At 39.0% G+C, this 19643-nt stretch overlaps 1 protein-coding gene across 2 annotated transcripts in view; it reads right to left on the reverse strand.

Moving 5' to 3' along the window:
- Window positions 1–5065: 5065 nt before the first annotated feature.
- The window catches only part of RIMS4 (regulating synaptic membrane exocytosis 4), an 86933-nt gene continuing 72355 nt past the window's right edge, over window positions 5066–19643 (reverse strand). For both annotated transcript variants that reach the window (XM_072996930.2, XM_072996931.2), the window contains exons 3-6: window positions 12294–12406; window positions 8805–8906; window positions 6616–6755; window positions 5066–5909 (exon numbers count right to left, since the gene is read on the reverse strand). In XM_072996930.2, coding sequence (XP_072853031.1) covers window positions 5691–5909; window positions 6616–6755; window positions 8805–8906; window positions 12294–12406 — 574 coding nt within the window. In that variant the 3' untranslated portion in view covers window positions 5066–5690. The remainder of the gene's footprint in view (window positions 5910–6615; window positions 6756–8804; window positions 8907–12293; window positions 12407–19643) is intronic.

Consider the following 19643-nt stretch of genomic DNA (forward strand, 5'->3'; position numbering starts at 1 on the left):
ATTTATTTTGATTAAAATGTGACTAAACATTATCTGGATCAGGAAAAACAATGAATACACATTGTACCAAGAGCATAAAATGTTTTCCTTAGAAAAAGTTAAATTATATAATCTTAAAAAAAATACAACAATTTTGTTTTTAAAGAAAATATTTCTCCAGTGTCAAAATTATTCAATGGCATGTAGCAAACTAACTTAAAATAAGTTTCATTTAAAAAGTTGTCCTGCTATTGAAGTTACTGCTAAACATGCTTTATACTGAGATTTTTACTGCCTCAACATCTACAGTACTTCATTCTAAACATAAACCTATGACATTTCTTTTGCCTGATGACTTAGGTTTGTTAAAACAGTACATGGAAAAGGGATCCAGTATTAAAAACATTACAAAGGTGTAATTATATACAACAAAGGCATTCACAATTTGATTCCTCTTACTTCAAATGTCCTTCACCCCAGAGTTAGGAAGCATGGGCTGAGCTAAGAACAGCCTGGGTTTCCTCAATCCCTGATCCTCAAGAAGAGCTCTGCTTATAATGACCTGATGCTTAAGAGACACTGGGAATCTGACTTCAACTCTCTACTTCAAAAACAATTTCCTGCATAAACTCAGGCTCTTCCTGAGCAATGACAAGAGCTGTCGGTTGGAAGTCACTGACACGTGCGCTCATTGGCACTTTCCCCTTGAATGTTCAATGCCAGAAACGGTAAGAGAACCCTATTTCTATTTCTACCCTATGAATTAATGAGGGGCAATAAAACACTACCAGAAGACTAAGGGCCTCATTAGACAACAATGATCCCTTTCCCTTTTTTTACAGCAACATAATTTACTATGCTAAGCATTTCTCTACAATTAAATGTGCCAAAGCAATCGGTGCTTACATCCCAATGATAATTTCAAGGATACTCAGACTTTGACCTGGGCAAAGCAGAATCCTCCCAGGATAATGTTTATTATATCTTTTTCATCACTTGAGGAAGCACTGCATCTAGATACAGGATCAGCGTCTTCCCTAATGAGACCTGGAAGAAAACACTTTTGCATTTGAAGAAAATGTGGATATGAGAATAGTTTCCCTGCTTCAAGAAAACAAGAAACAACAATAAATCTCAGAGCTCAAATTTTCTGTGTTCTTGGTATAGGGGCTGGGAGGATTCTGCTTTGCTCTTCTTACTGATGCAGTTGTTACAGTTATTTAACTGAATAGTGTAGAGGTTGATCAAGCCATCAAACAGACAGTTTGAGTCTTAGTCACTTCCACTAACAAGCAATGGAATGTCAGGGTGCAAAAAGTACCAGCACAGAAACAATCACCAATCGGACACATGCTGATATTTCCAAACACAGATTTTACATCCTCATTAAAGAAGTAATAAATAAATTTGTACATAGACACAGTTCTGATTTAAGCTTTTAAAAGGCAGTAAAACATCAGATTTAAAATGCTGAACTCTTGCTTTGCAACGTCAAAATGATAAGAAGTTAAAGCCCTGGGTCCAAAGTTTTTTAAAGGCTACAAAATAAACTACACCCCACAGTCTGGGTGGCTTCAGAAATGAGTTCTTGAATATTCTGGGGATGAAAGGAAAGAGAAAATCCAGGTTTGCACACCTAAAGGGGCTCTCTGGATCTATGAAGTATAACACAGACAAAAAGAGGCTCCATATATTAATGATATCAGATAACTATTTCTTGGGGGATTCTAAATTATCTCCCAGTACAAAATGTGTACACTAGTACACTTATCTATCTGAGGATGCAGACAAATGTAGAAAAGCTTCACTAGCTGTAACCCAGCTTTGTTTGGATGCAAAGCCTACTCACTTTCAAGAGTAACAGGATTTACATCCAAGGTGTAAAAATTCCAAACTGTGCCATGTTGCAAAGAAGCTTGAGACCAGTCTCAAAAGGCTTGCATCAACTCTTACAGACATGTACCTCCAATTTTTGTGCACAACTTTTCTGGACTATTCATGGAGGGGGTGTGCTAAGTCTGAAGAAGTGGAATATTTTCCACAAAAGCTTGCAATTTGTTATCATTCAGAAGAGATGCTAAGAACAAGAATGGCTTACAGTTTGGAATGCATCATTTCTGAATCTTGTTCACATGGACTGAAAGTGAGCTGTTTTAAGATCTGGCCTACATTTTAGCCTTTCCATTTCAGTTCACATGATGGCTTACTTTACAGAGTTGCCAATCTTTTTTAGTGGCAGACAAATCCTTGCTATGAAAATACTGATTCTGAGCATGCCCAACAGTTAGGCTCACATTTTCAGGAGACATGGGCAAATTAGTGAAAAGCCCTTCTGCATGGATCACATGTGAATGTAGATGAACAATTAATTGTTCAGTGGAGGTCTTGTCCAGAGGTTTAAGGTTTTTACTGTGTTCCATTTTGTTTTCATTATGGCTCCTGAAACCTCTCAGCAAAGATTCTGAGTTGTCTTGAAAAAAAAAGAACTGTATCAAGCTCAGTTCTAAAAGAACTATAAAATGGCTCCACTGAATTGCAAACAAAGAAATAAGCAAGCAAGCAAGCAGCTCTGCTCATAGTAAATGGGAGAAGAGAGGCTGTGTCCTTTTACAGAACTCTCTTCCCAAGGAGCCTGGCCTAGCACCAAACTTGCTGGAATTTAAATGATAAGCAAATATGTTATTTTTCTCTCACCTTTTTTGCTTCCCACCTTTGGGGTGTTAACTGTTTCAATCTGCTACCTGTAGCTGACTCCTGCATTTTTTTGCTGTTTATTTATTTATTTATTTATAAATTTTGATTTTACATTGTTTTAACTTGTCACTTAATTACCCTGGGAACCAACTAGTTACTGGTTGGTACACAAATACAGGACCTGCTAATCATGGGGAGGCAGTCAGCTCGAATAATTTTTCAACATCATGCCTGATATTGTGCTGTAACAACAGGTGAGAAAACCAGGGATTGATTCAGTAGTTCTACTCCCAATCTCCCTATCAGCAAGTGCAGAGAATTGACAACTGCAAGATACATACAAAATATGACTCATTAGGTTTACAGGTTTAAGCAACATTTTAAAAACCATTTGATTTATAAAGCATGATAAAAGTCTGTTGCTCCGTATCTAGGTTTGGAATGTGTTTGTTTACCTCCCTCTGCCAAGTCTTAAAGTCAAGGTGATTTTAAAAATTGATGGATACCAAGCTCTACAGCTAACCCAATCTATCCTAGTTTGTAGATATATTGTACAATGCTGTGCAGCACCTACTGAGCACAATGAAGAGATGGCAGCTTGAAGTACTGTTAAGACAGTCTCAATATACTCTTTAAAAAGAGTCACAATGTACTTTGACCAGCATGCAACTACCTTCCATCAGCTCACACAGAGAAACATTTAGATATACACTGGAAAAGGAATTATATGGAAATCACAGGCATGGAGGGGAAATAGTCAAACTCTGGAGCTTCCGTGATTTTAAGATCCTTTAAATTCTTAATGTTCTCTTATTCTATTATCTATATTAGGTTATTTCTAAGCTCATTACTTGGAACTAATGCTACTAAGTCATTTGGTTGTTACATCCCAAATGATCTATAATTTATTACTGTCTAAAGTTCATAACAAATCATGCTTTAGCCATGCGTATTTCATAGCCCATGTGTAAACCTTGTTATTACTTTGTGCTGTAACAACAAAACAGGAAGCCATTTCAGTTGGCTCATTAATATCCATATGGGAACAGCATCTTAAACTGCAGAACAAAGTCAACCTTCGAAATCCTAACAGGAGAAAAAACAGATTTGACACAGCAATAATTAAATATTTGCTGGCAATGAGAACAAAACAGAACAGCTAGTAATGTACAAATGGTAAATCTAAATACAGATAGAGCATCCCAGCGAATATAAAACTATTTATTCTGGAGCCAGCAACTGTGAAAAACAGCTGTGCCCAGATAAAATGCTTTACTGTGCATTCTGGTTATTAAGGAAATCACCAAACTACTGTACTGTATGTGACTCTTCTGTTCACAACTGTTGTCTTCATAACTGTATGCAGAATGTACATATATACGGATGTGTGTGTATGTATGTATACTGTATATATACCTATCTTTTTATTGGTTAACATAAAATATTTACATAATTCTTTTTTGCATTTAAAAATCACTCACAAATCTCCTTAGCAGTGACCAGGGCATTGGTAGGAATGACCTGGTAAATCCCTTTGATGTTGCTTAGTTATCACTTGTCCAGCTGGATTGCACTTAACTCCATTCAAAAATAAGGCTTCTCCTGCTGAGCTACCCTGCACTACTACAGTAGAAGACACACCCTTATTTTACTGAATCTGGAATGTATACATCTACATGGTGCAAATTATGGCAAATGGAAACTAATGCATCATGGGTAGAAAACATCCTTTCATAGTTCAGATGTATGCACAGGCACATGCATGACAGACACAGAACCACATGAAATGTTACTTCTGCCCATTCATTCATGTTTGCCAACAAGCCACACAAGAGGAGTCATTACTGTAAATTGTGAAAATGCTCTTCTGAATCACTGCCTTCTGTGCCTGAACTTTGGAAAAAAGTTCTTCCTTCAGATGGCTTCACATTACACCTGGATTAAATAAAATTACAGTCATGCTTTACCGCCCATCTTTAAGATCCTAAGATCTCTGTGTACATGGCACCTTCTGTTATTTTCCTGTGATTTTTTTTAATACAAACATTTATATCATAAGTTGGACTGCAATGATGGAATAAAGTATTGCTACCTGAAACCAATCCCTAGTTCAAAGGGAAATGGCACATTACAAGATATGCAGTAACAAAACAAATCATATTCTATGAGATCAACAACACAACCAAAGAAAGCACAGCAGAAGCTGAGGCTAAGTATGGTGTGTGTTTGCAATGTTCATGTCTAACAGTGGGCTAGTAAATCTCAACTCTGCAAGACTTGATTTTGCCTTCAGCAATGTTTTCTGTGTAAGAGTCCAACTAATTGGCCTGCTACGGTCCTTGTATTAGAACTGACTGCTGTAGCCAGACTATATATATTCTCTCTTCTTCTCTTTTCTTCAGCAGTAACATTAGCCTAAGTCCTATAATAAAAGACACTGCTGGTAATTTGGCACAGTGTAAAAAATAAAAATCCAGCAACTGTATTTATACACAGACAGTTGCAGTTCCTTAGCCTCCACCATTAAGGAAACAAGTAAACAAGTTTACAAAACCCAGAAAGTTTCCCAAAAAAGGTCAGATGTCTTGAATATTTAAGAACTGCCCAAAGTTGTCTTTTTCAAATTTGTAAAATAGCACTATGATAAAAGTATCATTCCCCACCCGCCCCACCGTATTAAAAGTTGCTGCAGTATTTCAAGATTTAATACTGACTTGAAGCAAAGATGTATGGATGACAGTGGGAAAATGGAAACAAAACAAAACAAAAAAGGTGTGTCTTGTGTGTGTCATTCCATAATTAGGACTTGTGCCCTGCCGTTCCACCTATTTAGGTGTAGAAAGGCCATTGGTCTCCATCTTGGATTCTGCCCAAAGTTATTTGGCTATCACCACACCTTCAGGCTCCCCCAAGGACTGATCAAAGATACAATGCACTTGAGGACAGCATTCCAGCAAACAAAACCTTGACAGCATGATGTTAAAAACAGAAGCAGTCCCCGAGCACTTCTCTGCTCATTAAGACCTATCACTGCAAGGTCCCACTGTGCTTTCCAAAGAAAGCTGTGAGGATTGGCGCAGGAGTGGAGCGGTCGCTGGATCCACCATCGAGGATGTTGGGAAAAGCTTATACCAACCGACTGCCATAGTTGACAAATCCAGTTCTTCCAAAAGAACCCGGGCAACTCCCATGAAATGTTTGCGTTCCATGCGTCCATAGTTCCCCCAGACAATCACCTTGGAAATAAGAAGAGCAGAAAGAGGCTTTAATCTGTATGTAGTTACCACATGGCAGATGGGAAACAGGCATGGATTTATATCTTGTAATAAAGGATTGTTATACATGCTGCAGTAGCAGCCACAGAGCCATGGCTAGTAATTTTTTCCCCTGGGGTAAGCTGCACTATCTCCCACTCACTCTGCCCTGAGACATGAGGCTCAACCCTGCCCCTAGAAAAGGAAGAGGAGAATGAGGCATCCCTCCAGAGAAAGAGAAAACATATGCTTTTAGGAAAAAAAGAGAAAGAATAGACTGGAAGAGTTGTAAATTATTTCCCTAACAATCATCACTAAATTCACCTCTAGATTTTGGTGCCCTCTAAATTTTAGTGCCCTGAGGCCAAGGGCACTCAAGTTACAGCCTTGGTAGAAAATGCAACTTATTGGCCCCTTCCTTACATTGTTCCTTGCAGAGAAAGAAAAATAATGCTTGTATATTAGAGAAATATATAGTGCCTCGCCAACAGGGAAAGAGAGCTTTCCCACCCATCTCTGTGACTTTATCTTTCTGCCCCACTGGACATGCCAAGAATTTTACTTGGTACCTTTTGAGTCCAAAGGATGACTTTTCCTCCTACCTAGCCCCACTTTCAGTTTGGCAGTCCATGTCATTCCTAGCTCGGCAACCTACCTGTAGAGTAAGCCAGAGATAAGCTCATGTTACCTGCAGTACTTTCCCTTGTGGGCTCTCTGGAAACAGCAGCACTTGGTTGTACAAAGGGTCTAAGGATTTGCGAGCCACTTTGGTCTTCTTCTTTGCAATACACACTCCATTTTCCAGTAGATATGCCTTGATATAAGCAGCTAGGAGAAAAGCACATAGTGAAACCTTTTTTCTCCCTCCATGTTAATATAAAGGACATTTTCTTTCATTCTTTATAATGCTTGTCAAGTAAGCTGCTGTTATTATACACTACAACAATGAGAAATAATTTTATTTGTCACTTGTTGTTCTCTCTTTCCTTTTTCGTTGCTTTTGTTGCTGAAAAATGTCTTACAATCGACAGGAGAATGGGATAAAACCTGAAAAAAGTGTCAACATGTCTTTAAAATGCTTCAAAATTATCATTGAAAGTAACTTTTGAAAATAAATCAAAAACATTACATATTATACCAATGAGGTAACTTTGATCTCACTCATTACATTACTTTTATTGTATGCCTATTACCTTAAAAAAGTAACCATATAGAAAACTGTGCCCTTGGTAATTCATTGCATCCAATTTGTATCCAGTCCTGCTACAGTGGTGCTTCGCTTTACGATTGCCCCACATTACGACAAATCTGCTTTACGACAATCTTTTTGCGATCACAATTGTGATTGCAAAATGATAGTCTAAGCGGGGGAATTTCGCTTCGCGATGATCGGTTCCCTGCTTCGGAAACCGATTCTTCACAAAACGATGATATTTAAACAGCTGATTGGCGGTTTCAAAATGGGCGCCGGGTAACTAAAATGGCTCCCCACTGTGTTTAGGGACAGATTCCTTGCTATACAGGCAGCGAAAATGGCCACCATATGGAGGATCTTCGCTGGACGGTGAGTTTTAAGCCCATTGGAACACACTGAAAGGTTTTCAATGCGTTTCAATGGGGTTTTTATTTTCGCTTTACGATGTTTTTGCTTAACGGCGATTTTCCTGGAACGGATTATCGCCGTTAAGCGAGGCACCACTGTATATGTTTCCACTGATGGGCTCCAAAAGCATTAACAAGCTACAAACCCGTGCCATGACAAATTGGTAGCTGAAATGTTGAGATTTCCTCTTCAATGCCCTGAGCCTGTGACATATGCACCAGTGCCACTTAGTCTTGTTGTTACATCGAAGCAGTTAAAGCAATAACTGCTGGATGTGCCTGCTTATACATGCCTCACTGTGAAATTAGATCAGATTAGTCATTTATGGTTGGGTGCGTCTTAAGGCCAACTAGCTAGGTATTTTACATTCTATCTATTACATTTGTATTTCTCTATTCCGCCAAATGGTTCCCAAAGTAGCTATGCATTTAAATGTGCATGTATGTTATCAGTATGCCAATTTTGTATTAATGTGCTTTTAGAGCATTCCAATAAAGACACCTGGATTGGTGGTAGCTCAGTGAATGGAAAAATAGCTTGAAACAGAATATTATTCAATCAGTGTTTTCTCGGTTGTTGCTTTTAAAATGTATTCTGGAGTTATAGGCTTTCCATACCCACTCATATTGGCTTCTCCTACCTAGATCTACTCGAGTCACTTGCTATAGCCAGGAAAGACGGCTGAGGGGCCTAATGCTGAGAGAGGCCTGGAAAGAACTAGAAACCGGGCCTTCTCGGCAGTGGCCCCTCGACTTTGGAACAGCCTGCCATCAGAGATCCGCCTGGCACCCTCGTTGGGTGTTTTTAAGAGCCAATTAAAGACTTGGCTCTTTAGGCAGGCATTCCCTCCTGTCAATACTTGACTTTTATTTTTTTCTAAGTCTTTTGTTTATATTACCCATCTTGATTAATACTTTATTGTCAATTTAATAGTTGTTTTAACTGTTTTATGAATAATTTTATTGTAAGCCGCCCTGAGTAGACATTGTCTAGAAGGGCGGGATAAAAATCTAATAATTAAATAAATAGATAGATAGATAGATAGATAGATAGATAGATAGATAGATAGATAGATAGATAGACAGACAGACAGACAGACAGACAGACAGACAGACAAACAAACAAAAATATTCCTTCACAAAAACCAAGCAATCTCTGCCATTTTAATTCAACAGCGTTTACTGCTCCTATCCAGTATTTTGTAGAGGCAAAGTCTGAGGCATTTATTTATTAAAAGGCAGAAACCATTTGAAGAGAGACTGAAGAAAATTTACCTGGGAGAGTTTTTGAGCCGGGCTTTGGAGTCAGTCCTCGGGCTTGAATGATATCCACTTCCAGTTGTCCGTTTCGTTCCTGTAGGCCAATTTCCACATCCCCTGGATACCAGGCACAAAAGAAATTAAAATTTTAAAAAAATATATAAAAGTAAATAATATAAAATCTTTTTGCTCCCTTGGTAAATTAAGGACTTTAAAAGATTAACAGGGGGATGTGTGGTCCTCCAGAGATTACTGGACTGCATAGGCCATGTTTCTTTAATACTAGTTATGTTGTTAAGGGCTGATAGGGAAAACAATCAAGTAATATATGGAGGGATACACAGTCCCTGTTCCTGTTTTGTAGAATGCTCTATACTGTCTCCAGATTATTAACAAGTACAGGTCAGGTCAGGCCTATCCCTTGCATTGTAAGATGCCAGCCTATGGACAAAATCATATGGAGGAAGTGATAACAGAACTTGTCACATAAAGCAGTGACGCAGTTGTGTAATTCTGGACTTTACAGCTGAAGGTCTCATGCAGGTCTCTCTCCCTATATCAGGGTGGGCAGCTTTGGCAGGCTTAGAGGACAAAATTTTGCCCCCAAACACTAGGACTGAAAATACTGAGCCAGGAAATATCAAATGTTCTGATTTGGAAGATTTAGGATGTAGATTTGGAAGAATCTTTTCAATCTATTTAAGGACAGACTTATTCCTCCTGAGGATTCTAGGGGGAGGAGAACAACCCCCCCTTTCTTTGCTTAGGAAGAAATCGGAATTCTCCATGGGAGCAGCAAAAACCAACTTGAGTGCCACTTGCACCCTACAGGCCATGCTTTGCTTGCTCCTGCTTTAGATGGAAAGTCTGGTGAACCCTCAATATTGTTTGTAAAGGTTTTCCTGCTCTTCCTGCTGAGTTGGCATGATGGCAGTCTTAATCAGATAATGTGAATGGAGCTGTGGCTCACTGGTTATCAAAGTGATCCATCAGGAAATCTAACTGCCGAAGCCATCCTCTAACTGATGGCTTCCAAAATCTGAATGCTTTCTCAAATGATTTTACATTAAGAGATACCAGAAAAATTGGAGGAAAACATGTTTATATATAAGATGTAAATACTGAGCTACAATATTTGTGGCTTATGTGAATACACCAGCTAATGCAACATGATGTGGCCACTTAAGTCCAGAGCTTGGAAATGTTACTTATTTAGACTATAAATTCTGGAATCCCTGAACCAACAGGTCCACTGGCCATACTGGCTGTAGGATTATGGAAAGTCCCAAAAAAGCTGCATACAATGAGCTCCATTATTTCTTTAAATTCATCTTTTGTACTCTGTACATCCAGCAGCAGTTAAGCATTACATATCCTGTACATTATCAAATTAAAATAACATTTCTGATGAACGGAAAGTTCACATAAATAACAGATTTGCACTACTAAACTCAATTGATCGTGAACCAGAAAAACTGTGGATTGAAACCAGAGCTATTATCCAAGAAGAAAGCAAAAAGACAACTCCTATAGTAAAAAGAAAAACTTAGATGGATGATGTAAGAAACACTTAAAATCAGAAAGGACAGAGGAGAAGCAAAAGCAAAAGATGACAGATGCAGGATCAAAGCCCTAAATGCAGTTTTTCAGCAACTGTTATATAAAGACAAAGAAAACTACTACATCAACCAGTGCAGAGTAATAGAGGAGAACAACAAAAAGGGGAAAACAAAAGGTATCTTCCAGAAGATCCAAGAAATCAAAGGGAAATGTAATCCTAGACTTGGAATGCTGAATGGCCAACAGAGAAGCACACTATCTGATTATAGTGGAAACAGTATACTAAATATCCACAGAAGAGACAAAAGGATGACAGATTCCTTTGGAGAGGAATCCTGTGAGGAAGAACCTGCAGTTCTAGAAGTTGAAGTGAAAGCTGCTCTGAAAGCATTAGGAAGAATCACTAGGGATAGATGGGATTCTGATAGATCTGTTTCAAGCCACAGAGAATAAATCTGTTAAAATCCTAACAAGAATATGTCAACAAATATGGAAAACAAAACAATGACCTGCTCAATATACATTCCAATTCCCAAGAAAGGAGGTACCAAGGAGCGCAGTAACTATAGGACCAATGTTTTAATTTCTCATGCAAGCAAAGTGATGCTCAAGGTGTTGCAACAAAGGCTTTTACCCTATATGAAGCGAAAAATAACTGACGTACAACAGACTTTGAAAAGGAAGAGGCAATCAAGATCACATTGCAAATATCCACTGACTACTAGAGAGCACTAAAGAATTTCAGATCAGTTTATGCTCTATAGACTACAGCAAAGCTGTTGAAAAATATGTGTTGTTTCGAAACAAATGGGTGTGCCTCAGCACTTGATTGTCCTGATGTGTAACTTGTATTGTGGAGAAGAAACTACTATTAAACAGAATATGGAGAGACAAAATGGTTTCCTATAGGCAAATGTGTCGAGACAGTGGTGCATTTTATCTACCTAACTGTTCAATCTGTACACAGAACACATCATATGGAAAGCCAGACAGGATTCAGATGAAAGACGAGTGAAAGTTGGTGGAAGAAACATCAATATTTTAAGATTTGCAGATAACACCATCTTACTGGCAGAAAGCAGCAACGATTTGAATTGGCTGTTAGGGAAAGTGAAAGAAGCAAGTGCTAATGTTAATTTGGGAATAAAAAAATTGAAAGAATTAAGAGATTTTGCATACCTTGGTTTAATCATCAATCCAAATGGAGACTGCAACCAAGAAATCAGAATACTGGGACTAGGAAGGGCAGCAATGAGGGAAGTAGAAAGGATAATCAAGTGTAAGGATGTGTCACTGGAGACCAAGACCATCCACGCTCTTGTATTTCTAATCACCATGTGTGAGAAAGCTGGACAGTAAAGAAAGCTGACGGGGGGAAATGATTCATTTGAAATATGGCACTATAGGATAGCTTTGCAGATATGATGTGGATCCTAGAACAAATCAAGCCTAAACTATCTATGGAGGCAAAAGTTTTGAAACTGAATCCGTCCTACTTTGGGAATATCCTGAGAAGACAGGATTCCCTGGAAAAAACAGTAATGCTGGGAAAGGTAGAAGGCAGCAGGAAAAGATGAAGACCAAGTATGAGATAGGATGGCTTTCTAAAACAGACCATGGGCTTGAGTTTGCAAGATCTGAGCAGAGAGGACAGGACAGGTTGGACAGCACTAATTCACAGGGTTGCCATGAGTTGGAAGTGACATGACAACACATAACAACAACAATCAAAACTAATTATCACATATTTTATTCTTGTCCATTTCTAAATCTCCCCCTCCCTCTGTTTTGTCCATTGTTTCCATAAATCTGCTTTCAGACTAAAAAAACCCTGGGTAGTAGGGACCAGTCCTAATTATTTTTGGTAACGAAATAGTTACACATATGGTGCTATACAAATAAACATACATACATATATATCTGCATTAATTTTCAGTTCCTTACCCATAGAGGTTGTGGCCAAAGTCTGGCGGCCCACAAACTGTGCAGGCCCCATACTCCCCAGGAAATCACTGAATTGTCCAGCAGATGCCAGATGAACTCCATTGAAATTCAAGCTGCAAAATTAATTGGTTGGCACAAGCGATTATTTCAAGTCTTTACAGTGATCTGGCAATTAAACAGTCTTAAGTTAACTGGACAGATGCAAGAAATTGAGAGCTATTTGTATAAGCTCCTGTCTTAATTGATTTTCACAGTGCCTTGTTACATATCATCCACTTTCAGTTTCTCTCTTCAGTTCACATAGGATATGTGCTCTTTTATCAATAATTGCAGACAAGCAGTTATCATCATAACAAATCATTTTGAAAAACACACCCTATAATCTTTTTCCATATCAGGCTTAAGTGTTCCCCCTCCTCACCCTGCTTTCATACAGTGGAAAAAAATGATCATCTGTAGACTGCAGGGACAAGTGGTTTACGATGATGGAGGCGATGATGACAGCTTGTATGCACTCTTTGTCCTGAGGTTGTGACTTTTGGGAAGAAACCTAGAGTTGAAGAGGCTAGCTCCTCTCCTTTTTACACTCAATGAAAACAGATGAAACCATGCATTCCTGCCTATCTTCTCACAACTAAATTGTATTGCTAAGCAGAATAGCTTGCATTCTGAAATGAAAATAATGCCACAATATTGTCACATCCACTGAGATCCATCCTGATTTGCTCTCTCACCGGTTGAGATTCCATTGCTTAACTATGGCTCTTTAACTTGAAGTTGTGCAAGGTGTCATGAAATTTACATAAAGGCCAATGTCTTTTACAGGAAGCACTTCTGCAAATGCAGTCGCATGGTGAGTTGCATGGTCAATTGTGTGGTCAGAGTGTGGTTCCTTGCACAATCAGACATGCAAACAGCCTGGGTGTAACACCCCATAAATTTAAACTACGCCAAGTACAACAGGATTTAGCTGTTGCACTCATGTCAGTTCATCCCTAACTTTCCCACTATTTATTTTTTTTTACATATAAATGTGCCGATATTTGCACATTTCCCATATTAAAAGTGGTTCCTGTCTGAGAATTTGGATTTATCACTTTTCTTTTGCAGGTACAACATCATCTGATTATGCCACCAATGCATCCATCATATGTAAAACTTGGAAAAAAATACACATTGTTCAAAAGTTCCCCAATTCTCATAGCTATTCTGTTTCCCCCAAAATAAGACCTAACCTGAAAATAAGCCCGAGTATGATTTTTCTGGATGCTTGTAATATAAACCCTACCCCAAAAACAAGCCCCAGTTAAGGGAAACCCCACCCTCCACCACTGTGCAACAACCAGAAGAAGATGACAAGACTGTATTTGAATAAATGTAGATTGTTCTACAGGAAAACAATAAAACATCCCCTGAAAATAAGCCCTAATGAATTTTTTGTAGCAAAAATAGAAGGCCTGGTCTTATTTTTGGGGAAACATGGTAGCTCAGGCACTGGCTATACTGTCTTGAATGTGTATGTAATGGGAACTATCATCCAAAAAAGGAACTTTCCAAGCTCTGACCCCACAGTCAGTAATTGCCGAGCTTCTAAAGTGATCTGATTAATAACCCGGATATTTTAAAAACAGAAACAAAAAACCTTTACAACATTGATGTATTGTGAGCTGTTTCCAATCAAATCAAGATTCTTCTTGAGCAGAACTGGCCTGAGGCATTTTACTGCCTGAGTTGAAGAATAATCTTTTCAGGTGGAGGATGCTCAAGCAGGATCCTCTCTGTGAAAGGCTTTGAGTGGACAATCCTCTATTTGAAGGGCTGTCCATTTTGAGTCCAGTTTGAAGATTAAGAACAAAAACAGCAACATAGAGAGGGAAAACAAGGGTCCTGAAATCTCCCATCCTTCAATCAGAGTAAGTATGAATCTATATACATAAATTAGCTAGCTGGATAACATCTGAAATTATATGCAATACAATTCAAATCGCACTTGAAATGATATGCAAAGCTGTGTCCACTTCTTTTTTAGGTGATGCATTTTTAGCAATGCAGTCCCCTGCCCCCCCCCCGCACATAAGAAAAAGAAAGCTAGTTGGCAGCATCCACTTTGAACAGCATGCTTTATGTTCTCCTATAGCTGATGACAGGAGCTTCTTCCTGACTATGCACAACAGCAAAATGCTTGTCTCTCTGCCATGCAAAATACTCAGCCTTTGGCAGCAACCAGATACTTTTCTGTGTGTTTCCCTCAAGACATAAAGAGCATAGAGAAATATCCAGCTGTGGAACCATGTTTGGCATGTAATGATATTTGATAGCCAACCTGAAACACGTAATTACTATTTGACAATATTTGAAAATGAAATGAAATTATATTTAGCATTTGCTTCTGTCTGACTAATAACAATAAATTAGTAAGTTGTAGCAAAGAATATAAGCAAACACGTTTGCTTAAATGCTACATTCAAAAGTGTTGTTACCAATTAAATTACAACAGATTTGTTATATGTGCAGGAAGACATATATAATATGTAATAACTTGTAATATAATCATTTCAGTCAGCAGCAGATAATTTCAGACACTGTAATAAATCTATAAGGTTAAAGATGAACCAAATCTAAGCTATGTCCTATAAAGGTTGTAACAGGAAATGCATATAGAAGCTGCATGTCTTGAAATGTATGTTCTTCATATTAATCTTGGGAAGGTACAGACCTATTATGATTGCTCAAAGTAATTTTGTACATGTAAAGATGCTGGTTCCTACAATGTTACTTTGCTATTTTTTTCATTATGATTTATTTATTTATTTATTGCATTTATACCCCGCTTATCTAGTCGAACGACCACTCTAGGCGGCATGATGATGTCAAGAAAATGTTGCTGCCACAGTGGGAAAATATTTACCTATGGTAAAATGGAATAGAGTTACTTTGCATATAATGAGATGGTGGTGATTAAAAACTGCTGTATAAAGGGGGAAATACTTTGCTATAGTAGCAGACAGAAATGATGAAAAGAAAAGCATATATGCTCTAGAAAACAACATAGATTGTCTAAGTGCTCCAGGAGAGAAGTTTCAATAGGTAGCATCTGGCATTTATGTCTATTAAGTCTGGCACAAGCATTTCACAAACACTTTTTAATGCCAGAGTTGGGAAACATTTGGCCCTTCAAATACTTTGGAGTAGAGTCCTGATCTACTCAATCTTACCAACTGGCCATGTTAGCTAAGAACATTGAGGAACTGAAGTCCAAAATAGTTGAAAGGCTAAAGATGGTCAGAGTGTAGTTGTACAGAATGTGCAGAACGTAGTTTGGATAACTTAATAGACCTCTGGGTGATTTCTAAAGATCAGCATCCCGATTCCCAATTATTTACAACTGGGAATAAATTTATTTCCCAGTCATTAAAAAAATGACCCTGTCCATCCCTGTGAATCATACCGCTGAAATAGACGAAACATGGAGTTGCCAGTAACTGAGTTTTGTGTGGAAGGAAGGTGATGTACTTGCTCAGTTTTGGTACTCTAAACAAATCACTTATGTACCGAGCTCTGGTTGGTGAATCTTGGGTTTCTAGCAACAACAAAACGATGCTGTCCACCACTGTGAATCAAACTGCTAAAATAAAGGAAACATGGGATAATAAGTTGAGATTTCTATGGAAGGACAGTAAGAGCTGTCCAGTTCTGATACTTTAAACCAGTGATTCTCAACCTTGGGTAACCCAGGTGTTCTTGGACTGCAACTCCCAGAAACCCTGGCCAGCAACCCTGGTGGTGAAGGCTTCCGGGAACTGCAGTCCAAGAACACATGGGTTACCCAAGGTTGAGAATCACTGCTCTAAACAAATCCCCTCTGTATTAAATTCTAGTTGGTGGATCTTGGATTTGTAGTAGAAACAAAATAGACTACCTAAGGGTAATGTCTACTCATGCCTCCTATTACACACCTGAACAGGTAAGAGAAAACCATAGTTCAACTCAATAAAGTTACCCCCATGCTGTCAAACATTTTTAAAAGGAATATTCAATCTTCTTTCTTCCGTGACCTTTTCCTCCTAGTCATTATAATTAACAAAACATTTTTTCCAGCAGTATGTTAATGATTTAAATAAAATTAGATCAGGTGGCCTATGGAAATAGCACTTGACGTCTCTTCTGAACTTTATGCATGGGATGAACTTGGCCCAGGCCTCAGCTAATGGGCCAATATCTGCCACATCATCAGGTCTGGACAAAGGCAGCAGAGATCAGAGATTGTTGCTACAGCACTGCTGTAGTCAGTGAACATGGAGTGTAAGCTATGCACGACAGAGAGTAAAAACCAGGTTTTAGGCACTTAGCATTGATGAAACTTTACAGATATTATGTTGAGGAGTTTCTACACCATAACATATGGGTTTGGCACCTGGGTTATTAGCTGAGCTTTATTCACAGAGCGGTTCCAACTGGCAAAATGGGGGAACAGATTATTTTCAACAATTCCAACTTCTCACTGAAATCCCATCTGCCCTACAAGAACCTTGTTTTGGAGAATTCTCCAGAAAAGCATGGGAGGGGACGGTGGAGCTGCAAGGGAAAGGGGAAACCACATCCTGCACTCTTCTAGCAGAGACCTGATTGGCTCAAAGGCCCTGCCATGAAAGGAAGGAGCCCTTTCATTTGTGACACATCAGACAGCCACTGTGGATCCAAGTCATTTTCCAGAGCTTGGAAAAGTTACTTTTTGGAGTAGCCCACAGAATTCCCCAGGTACAAGAAAGAAACTTCTTGAAGCTTGATGTTACTCCTACATCTTTTTGACTTACGCACAAAATAACTTTGCATCCTACATTCACATCATCACTGAATCTGCCAACTCTCTCTTTGGATAATAGATACCCCCCCCATCAAGCATTTTAAGGAACATTGTTAAACAGTGCATGACTGAATTAAACTTTTTTAAAAAGCTTTGCACAAACTGAGGTATTAGATCAGAGCAGTGCACACCTGTATGAAAACAAAGTATGTCTCGCAAGTACATTAGAATTTAATTAATGGTCCAAGAAGAATACAAAAGCAAAAACATTTTCTTGGCTGAAAAGCAGTTTCAGAGACTATTTATGGTATGCCACCTTAACATACACCTCAGCTTCTAGATCTGTACTGACTGCCAAAATCAGATCCATCTAACATGTGTAGGCTCATGGCAGCATGATCTAGAAAAATAATGAACAGATTGCAGGACAGTACTGCAAAATTATGCTTCACAAATAAATTGATCACTACACTGGAAAACAATTGCTACAAGAGTTTCCAGCTTTCACTAGGTGTTATAGCCTCATGGTTGCATCACCCGGTGTCATAGTTCAGTGGTTGAGGTCTCTGGCTGTGGAGCCAGAAATGGGGAGTTCGATTCCCTACTGTGCCTCCTTGAGGGGGCTGGACTCGATAATCCAGGGGGTCCCTTCCAGCTTTGCAGTTCTAAGATTATAATAATCCCCTTCCTTTTGGGGAGAAGGAAGTTGTGAAGCAGGGCACCTGTATACATGTGTTGGCTCCAAGTACAGCTTAATACTTGGATTATGTGCCTGGACAGAACTTTTATCATTGTTATACTGTTTGACCAGGAAAAATTTATCCGTCCCTCTGCAGGGGGTTGGACAGGGGTAGCACTCACCCTACAGGGGTAAAGTGAGGTTCCCCCATTACTCACTTCACAAGCCACTGCTGATCTAAGACACTGGCCTCAAGACAACATTTTAAAGAAGAGAGCATTTGTCTAAGCAAAGATATTTTAGGATAGACAATAGCAAGGAGCTTTTAAAAAAGGCCTTGCTTCGCTCAGCCAATGAGCTATTCTTATCTCTCATAAAAAGAATACTCTGTTCTCCTTTTAAATGCAGAGTTCCGTTTCCAAACTACAAAAAACAAAAAAAATACATAAAAGCAAATTTAATGAACAAAAAACCACACAGCAGCAGGAAGAAACAGTAGCAACATCAGCAGTAAAGTTAATAAGCAGTAAAACAATGGAACCATCTATGATGTCTGATGCATATAATCCTACTGCACTCAGCATCTCTTTTATGCTTACCTAGTAGCTAATGCAGCCTCAGCTACCCTGCTCCTTTTCCTTATGTGAATCTGATATATATATATAGCCAAACAAATATTATCTCATCTTCTCACTTGTATGGATGTTGCACCATAGATTTATTACAAAGTCAAAGGCACAAAATCATTGGCTGAAGTCCTATTGCTTAGTGCACTGGTGCCTCCTGGATCAGCGGGGATTTGGTGAGTTGACTCCTCTGTAAATTCCACTGATTCAAATGGGCCTACTCTAGTTGTGATTTACTATGCTAAGCCACAGATTTCAGCAGCTATGTCTGCATAACTTACTACCCATTTTTTTCACATGTCCCTTCCTAATAATTTACTCATATTCTTGACCTGCTTTTAAAATACTTCCGTCTTTTTTTGGAAAGCAATGTTGGTTCAAAGAATTTAATGAACCAAACTGCTTGCAGCAAGGAGTGCTTTGAAGAAAAATCCCAAGTGGGAGCCATCCCCTTCCAACCTGTCAAACGTGACACATTAGTATGCAGGAAACATCGGCACACAGCTAAGTTTAGGAAAACGTATCATTAATTTCTTTTCTTGTCCATGTGGAGTTTGTGCCCTCTTTTCAAATCTATTTTTAAAGTGGCTCTGAAATCTTGCATGCCAAGTGTTGCCTTAGCCTGCCAAGCCAATACTTCCAAGTTTTACTGCTCTGTCTTTCAAGGCCTCTAAGCTTCCAAAGTCTAAACAGTTATTCCTCCGCCAGGGCTTGGAAATGTTTCGAATTACAGCTTCTAGAACAACTGGCAGGTGTAAGTGCTACCTACATTGGCTGGGGGATTCTGGGAGTTGTAATCCTATCAGTAACCAGAGATGGGGGCTCGAGTCGCAGGACCTGTTGTCAAGTTGGACTTAAGTTGCATCCGTGACTCAATTCAGACTTGACCTGTTTTTCTCCCCAATGACTCAACTCAGAACTCACCCACTCCTCCTATTTTTCTGGGGGTAAAAGCTTGTTTTTAATAGGGGTTTGGATTGGGTCCTGGGACTTGGGACTTGGTACCAAAGGTTTGCCAACATCCCAGTTACCAAACAACTTTCCAAACACTGTGTTCTACACTTCCCACTGATTCATGTGGCAAGGGGTGCACAGAAGATTTCTCCCCCCATTCCCATGACACTCATCAGAATATCTAGGTCTCCAGTTACTCGACTGTACTCACACTAGGATAGGATGCTGTGTAATGGGAAGGTTATGGCTCAGGAGCAAGCCTGCTACATATGAGAAGAGTTGCAGGT

Source organism: Pogona vitticeps, chromosome 4 (genome assembly GCF_051106095.1).
Source record: "Pogona vitticeps strain Pit_001003342236 chromosome 4, PviZW2.1, whole genome shotgun sequence".
Taxonomy (NCBI): domain Eukaryota; kingdom Metazoa; phylum Chordata; class Lepidosauria; order Squamata; family Agamidae; genus Pogona; species Pogona vitticeps.